Source organism: Salvia splendens, unplaced genomic scaffold (assembly GCF_004379255.2).
Source record: "Salvia splendens isolate huo1 unplaced genomic scaffold, SspV2 ctg333, whole genome shotgun sequence".
Taxonomy (NCBI): Eukaryota; Viridiplantae; Streptophyta; class Magnoliopsida; order Lamiales; family Lamiaceae; genus Salvia; species Salvia splendens.
In genome coordinates, this window is record NW_024598977.1 from 1 (window position 1) to 7,164 (window position 7,164).

The following is a 7,164-nucleotide window of genomic DNA, read 5'->3' on the forward strand; positions in this document are numbered from 1 at the left end:
ACCTTTGTATCAAGGAGAGACAATTAGTTGAGATCTCGAACCTATCCATAATCATCGACACCCTAACAAAACTGTCAATTTTTACCTTTAGCTTTCGAAATCCAGCCTCAAGCTTTGGTCAGCCCTAATCCATAAAAAATGCATCAACTATCCAACAAAAGTTTAGAGCTGATGCTCCGAAACACTCATTCTGCCAAAGTCAAAGAGTGATACTCTTTAATAGTCTTTAATAGTAGTAGTAGTTCTTTTTACTAAAATAAATTTTGTATACAAGGAATTGTAAGTTGACATATTCCACGTATAAATGTACAACGATAGTAAAAGTTTTTTGAAATGAAAATGTGCAACAATTTTGCCATCCTAACACAAACCCGCACCATTTCTTAAAGATGGTGATCGAGAGAGATATTTGAATATGGAAGTAGAAGTAGAGATGTATTTCTGTAAATATTTTTTTGTGTGTTCAAATGTTCATTACCCTAGTATTTATAGGGTGAATGAGAACATTCTAGTACATCACTAAATGTAGTTGGTACTCTACCAAACTTAGGAACTCTACAATACTTAGGAACTCTCCATAATGAAGGTGGGCGGCATATTAATGTCATCATCTTTTCCAACACTCCCCCCTCAAGTTTAGTAACGGTATCCCCGATACTTAACTTGCCAAGGAATTCTTTGAATTTTGTAGGACTCAACGCCTTGGTGAGAGAATGTCTGCCAGTTGTTCCTCGGATCGGACAAATGGGAACTCGATAATCCCGCTTTCAAGTTTCTCTTTGATAAAGTGACGATCGACCTCAACATGTTTGGTCCTATCATGCTGTACGAGATTTTCTGAAATGCTAATTGCAGCTTTATTGTCACAGAAAAGCTGGCTTCTCCGTGTCGGTGGGAATCCAATTTCTGTTAATAATCTTCGAAGCCAGAGTATCTCCATAAGATCGCTTCTGATCCCTCGGAATTCAGCTTCCGCACTTGACAAGGCAACCACTTTCTGCTTTTTGCTCCTCCACGTGACTAAATTACCCCCAACAAAGGTAAAATATCCTCCAGTTGATTTTCTATCAACTGGATTGTTTGCCCAATCTGCATCAGTGTATCCATCAATCTCCAAATCTTTCTTCTTTTCTAAGAATACCCCATAGCTGGTTGTTCCCTTTAAGTATCTCACAATTCTCATGACAGCATCCATATGATCTTCCTGAGGCTGATGCATGAATTGACTGACAACTCCAACTGCATACGTGATGTCGGGCCTAGTATGAGAAAGATAGATAAGTTTACCTACTAACCGTTGATATCTTTCACGGTCTTTAGGCTTAGCTCCATCCACAATCATCAATCCATGGTTGGGTACCATTGGCGTTTCAGCAGGCTTGCAGTCCAGTAATCTCGTTTCTGCTAACATGTCAAGAACATACTTCTTCTGCCTTAGGAATATTCCGTGCTTGGATCTCAACACTTCAATTCCTAGGAAGTACTTTAAAGCTCCCAAGTCCTTCATTTCAAACTCCCGAAAGATTCTCCTTTAGATTTTGGATCTCCTCGGCATCATCTCCTGTTATGATCATGTCGTCAACATAGATTATTAGACATGTCATTTTGTCGTTCCTCTTCTTTAGGAATAGTGTGTGATCTGAATGGCTTTGTTTGAAGCCATGTTTGAACATTGCCTGGCAAAATCTTCCAAACCACACTCTGGGGGATTGCTTTAACCCATAAAGAGTCTTCCTCAGTCTGCACACCTGTCCTCTTCCAAATTCTTCATAAAAACCTGGTGGGACCTCCATGTAGACTTCTTTGTCTTTCTCAAGTTCTCCATGAAGGAAGGCATTTGTAACATCAAACTGGTATAATGGCCATTCCTTACATGCAGCTACAGATAGAAACGCTCTTACTGTATTTAGTTTGGCCACAGGGGAGAAAGTTTCTTCGTAGTCTACTCCATATACCTGAGTATATCCCTTAGCAACCAATCTTGCCTTGTATCTCTCGATTGAACCATCTGCACCCTTTTTATGGTGAAGATCCACCGACATCCTACTGGTTTCTTTCCCAGAGGTAGAGCACACTTTTCCCACGTTTCATTTTTTATCAAGGCATCAATCTCCTTCTTCATGGCTTCCCTCCATTTCTTGTGTTTCATTGCCTCTTCGAACGACTGTGGAATCTCTTCTTCTTCATAAAGTGCAGCTTCAAATGCCCTAGCCATTTCGGTAAGGTGTCCCTGGGTGAGATTGGCAATACTGTATCTAGATTTCCGCCCTTTCCAGTCTGGCGAATATCTCCGAGGAGGAATGCCCCTTGTACTTCTTTGGGACAATCTGTCGTGCCCTGTCTCTTGTTCCGTCGGTGGCTCATTTGTATCACTTCTGTTTTCCCTGTCACTGTTAGTGGTTTCAGGTAGGGTACTAATATTGGGATCAGAAGTGTTTACCTCAGAATTCAAAGACTGGTCAGATAGCTCGGAGGGATCCTGAAGCGACACATCATGTTCTTGGGGATTTGACTGCCCGATGGTACTGCTAACTTCCTCCGTTGGACCAACTTCTGTGACAGGATTTTGGTCTGACTGATTTGTTTGGTTGTTCTCTCCCTCCACCTGAATGGTTTCTCCCCAAAGAGGTAGTCAATTTAGTGCGTCACTACTCGAGTTTTCTAACTTACTCTCCCCCTGACCGCTAGATTGGTTATAAAAATATTCGTTTTCAACAAAGTCGTAGTTCATTGTTGTGCACATACGATCTGTCGAAGGGTCATAGCATCGATAACCTTTTTATTTTTCCCATAACCCAAGAACACACATTTGATTGCACAAGGAGAGAATTTGTCACGGTCATGTTTGGGGATGTGGACAAACACGGTACAGCCAAAAATTTTGGGGTCGAGATGGAGGGATGATGGTACCGAGTTTTGGGAAGAGAAGACTTCTAGAGGAGTTTTGAAGTTAAGGATCCCTGTGGGAAGACGATTTAAGAGATAGAAGGAAGTTGCGATGGCTTTTGGCCAGAAGGATTTTGGGATGTTTGATTCAATGAGGAGGGCACGGGTGATTTCTAGGATATATCGATTTTTTCGCTCGGCTACCCCATTTTGTTCTGGTGTATAAGCACATGAAGTTTGGTGGACAAGGCCATTTTCAGTGAAGAAAGATGACATCTTAGAGTTCACGTATCCCCTCCCATTATCAGATCTAAGGATTTGAATTCTAGAGCTATATTGGGTTTGGACAAGACGATAGAACTCAGTAAATTTCTCAAAAACTTTTGATTTTGTTTTTAAAAAATAAATCCAAGTCATACACGGAAAATCATCAATAAACAACAGAAAATATCAAAAACCTTGTCCTCCAGTAACCGGAGCAGGGCCCCACACATCAGAGTGAACCAACGCAAAAGGTGATTTTTCTCTAGTGTTGTTTAATTTGAAGGAATGTCTGTGACTTTTTGCTAAAACACAAGTTTCACAATTCAAAACATGCATAGAAGAAACTAACTCAGGAAATAGTAGGCGAAGATAACTTATGGATGGGTGCCCTAACCGGCGATGCAAGAGCCAAATCTGCCTGTCAGTTAGTCCGTGAGTTAGCATCGCAGTACTCTGTTGGGCTATCTCATCCACGTAGTACAATCCATGTCGCTCAGTGTCACGCCCAACTATCGTCCCCGTCTTGATATCCTGTAACATACAAAAATGAGGCTGCATTAGCAATTTGCAGTTGAGATCTCTTATTACATGACTAACAGATAAAAGTTTGTGGGACAATGAAGGAACATAAAGACAGTTTGAGAGGCGAAGGGTTGGTGAGATAGTGACAGTTCCTGCCCCCTCTACTTGTGCTAACACCCCACTAGCTGTTTGGACAAAATTTTTTGTGGATTGAGAAATATCGAGGAAGTCCGATGCATCAAAGGACATGGTATCGGTTGCCCCACAGTCAAAAATCCAATGGTAGTCTTTAGGTCCTATGTTTGAGGAAGATGAGTACGCTAAAGCTTGGAATGTGTTTGTACAAGTAATGGAAGGCTGAAATTCAAAATGTTGGGGTGTATTTTCAATTTTGTCGAAAGTTTGGGGTGTATTCTCGGAAATTCGGATAAAAGGGGATTTTTTCTGCAATTTTTTGGTCAACTGGGGCGGATTTTGTAATATCATAATTGACTTGGGGAGATTTTGGTAGGGATTTTTTGTGTGGGGTTTATTTTGGGATTTTCTCAGAATTGAGGGGCTTATTTACAAAATGGAGGTGGTGTATTTAGAAAGCCCCCAAATCGGGCAGAAGTTGATCCTAGCCGCCTCCAATACTTTCTCCTTCCCTTCTTCCTTCTTCCCCACCGCAAAGCCTCCGCCGCCAAAGCTCTTTTTGGATCTGTGACTATTGGAAGGCGGTGGTGGATCGGTGCAATCCGTCGGAGCGCTGGCCCTGCGCCTCCTCTGCTTCTTCCTCCTTCCCCACCGCAAAGCTGCCGACCCTCCTTCACCCTCCGAGAGCTCTAGTGCCGACGAACCATTACGGTTATGGCACTGGGCGAAGGGGCGGTTGATGAAGGGGATACCGATTTGGTTGGTAGCGGAGTCGTGCGTGCCTGGCCACACGGTCTGGTTGATCCGGAGCTTGTCTGGATTGAGGGCAGACATCTAGTTTTTTTGATCGGAAGGCGAACCATTGCAGTGGTTACGCGAGTGGGAGTCGGTGGCGCTGCCAAATTCTTCCGTTATGTCAGGTTTAGATTCACCGTCACTGGTCTTCTTCGAATGGTAGGAATTTTGGTTTTGATTTTTGTTGGCTTTGTACAAATCAATTAGATTTGATATTGTCTCGATCAATAGCTCGAGAGTGTGTATTTGGCTAACCTCCATTTGAGGTTTTTTGTTGATTTCCTGCTCTGATACCATCTTAAAGATGGTGATCGAGAGAGATATTTGAAGATTGATAAGGCATTTTGGATATGGAAGTAGAAGTAGAGATGTATTTCTGTAAATGTTTTTTTGTGTGTTCAAATGTTCATTACCCTAGTATTTATAGGGTGAATGAGAACATTCTAGTACATCACTAAATGTAGTTGGTATTCTACAAAACTTAGGAACTCTACACTACTTAGGAACTCTCCATAATGAAGGTGGACGGCATATTAATGTGGGCGGCATATTAATGTCTTCTGCTTTTCCAACATCATTAAACATAAAAAGTAATTTTGTATAAATATTTAGATCTGCCACTATAATAAAAAAATCAGATAATGACAATTAAGGACGTTAATTTTTTGTGTCTAATTATACCACCAACGCTTCATAAAAATGTCGTAATTGTTAGTGTCTCTATAAACAAAAGATTAAGATAATTTGCCATCAACTTAGGAACGTTTTCTTTTGCGCCCTAAATTATGATTATTTTTAAAAATTTCCAAATGCTAGTAATTGCGTCTCAATTTTTGTATCCCTAAAAGATAGATTTTTTTAGTGTACGGTCTTTCTCCTTGACCTATAAATTAAAATATATACCTATATAAAATGAAATGGAAAATTTTTCCGTACGATACAATCAATATACCTTTTTTTCAGTATTTTTGCCCACCCCTAGTCAAGGCATGCTTAAATTGTTTAGCGATCTCTAACGGTAACCATGAAAAATTGAAAATTAGGCCATTTGATTCGAATAAGAAAAGCTATAGGCATTCAGGTCATATTTTGTCCGAGGCCACATGCATGAATATGAAGTTTCATCTCTTTTGATATACTAATAATAGTAATAAATCAAACTTGTTATACTACAAATCTGCAATATCCATCCGCACACTTGGCAACAACTTATTGGCTCAAAACCTAAGCAAATCACACCATGGCATTAGGAGCTTCCATCCTCATATCTACAAAATATCAATACAAATAATTAATAGTACTACTATTATCTACACTAAAATGTCACCAACCAATAAGAACACATAAATTGATACTCAGAGATAAGGACCCCCCAAGCTCCAAATACCTTATAAAAACACAGACATTTCCCCCTTCCACTTCATCACTCTTAAAGTTAAAAACATACACACTTCTCCTCACACACAGTCACAGCAATGGCCGCCTCCACAATGGCTCTCTCCTCCCCATCCTTCGCCGGTCAGGCGGTCAAGACCACCCCCCAGCTCTCCGCCAGCAACGGCGGCCGCGTCTCCATGCGCAAACCCGCCTCCAAGTCTGTCTCCTCCGGCAGCCCCTGGTATGGCCCCGACCGCGTCAAGTACCTCGGCCCCTTCTCCGGCGAGGCCCCCAGCTACCTCACCGGCGAGTTCCCCGGCGACTACGGCTGGGACACCGCAGGGCTCTCCGCCGACCCAGAGACCTTCGCCAAGAACAGAGAGCTGGAGGTGATCCACTCGAGGTGGGCCATGCTCGGCGCCCTCGGCTGCGTCTTCCCCGAGCTCCTCTCCCGCAACGGCGTCAAGTTCGGGGAAGCCGTGTGATGGGGTACGTACTAAACAAGCCCAATAGCAGTGACAGCTCGGCCAGCCCAAAGCCCAAGAGTTCAGTTCGGCATTACCAAAGAGTTCGGCCTCAGCCTACAGCTCGGTAAAAGCCAACCAATCAAGCTCTGCTCTCAGGTCGGCATCAAGCTCTACTCTCAGATCGGCAACCAAAGCAGTTCGGTCTCGGTATTCGGCCGAACAAGGAGTTAGTGGACCCATACAGGATGTCCAACACACCCACTACCACGTGATGTCAGTTCAGGCCACGATCGTAGGCCATGACCTACGCTTCGCCCACGATCTTAGGCCATAACCTACACGACATCCACGACTTAGGGTGGTGATGCAAGCCATGATCTGAGTTCATTATATAAATAGAACTTAGATCTGATAGAAGGGGTTAGAATCTCTCTAGAGAAACAATCATATAGCAAGTCTGTGTTGTAAGCTGTATTTGGCAGATCAAGCAATACAAACCTGCCCCCTTTCTCCCCGTGGACGTAGATTTACCTCAGTAAATCGAACCACGTTAAATTCTCTGTGTCGTGATTTATTTTTACGAGCATTTATCATCATCAATAATTCGCGGAATCATCACTGGCGCCGTCTGTGGGAAGCGAAGAACAAAATTTGTGATAAAGCGAATTTTTGATCCATTTTTTCCACCCAAAAAATGCATACCAGATCGCAGAATACC

The 7,164-nt window shown here is 42.5% G+C and overlaps 1 protein-coding gene across 1 annotated transcript; it reads left to right on the forward strand.

Annotated features, from left to right (window-relative positions):
- The first annotated feature begins 6,019 nt into the window (after nt 1-6,019).
- LOC121789772 (chlorophyll a-b binding protein 40, chloroplastic-like) lies at nt 6,020-6,480 on the forward strand. The gene has a single exon (XM_042188136.1). The coding sequence runs from the start codon at nt 6,078-6,080 to the stop codon at nt 6,462-6,464; it is 387 nt and encodes a 128-aa protein (XP_042044070.1). The 5' UTR covers nt 6,020-6,077; the 3' UTR covers nt 6,465-6,480.
- The last annotated feature ends 684 nt before the right edge of the window (nt 6,481-7,164 follow it).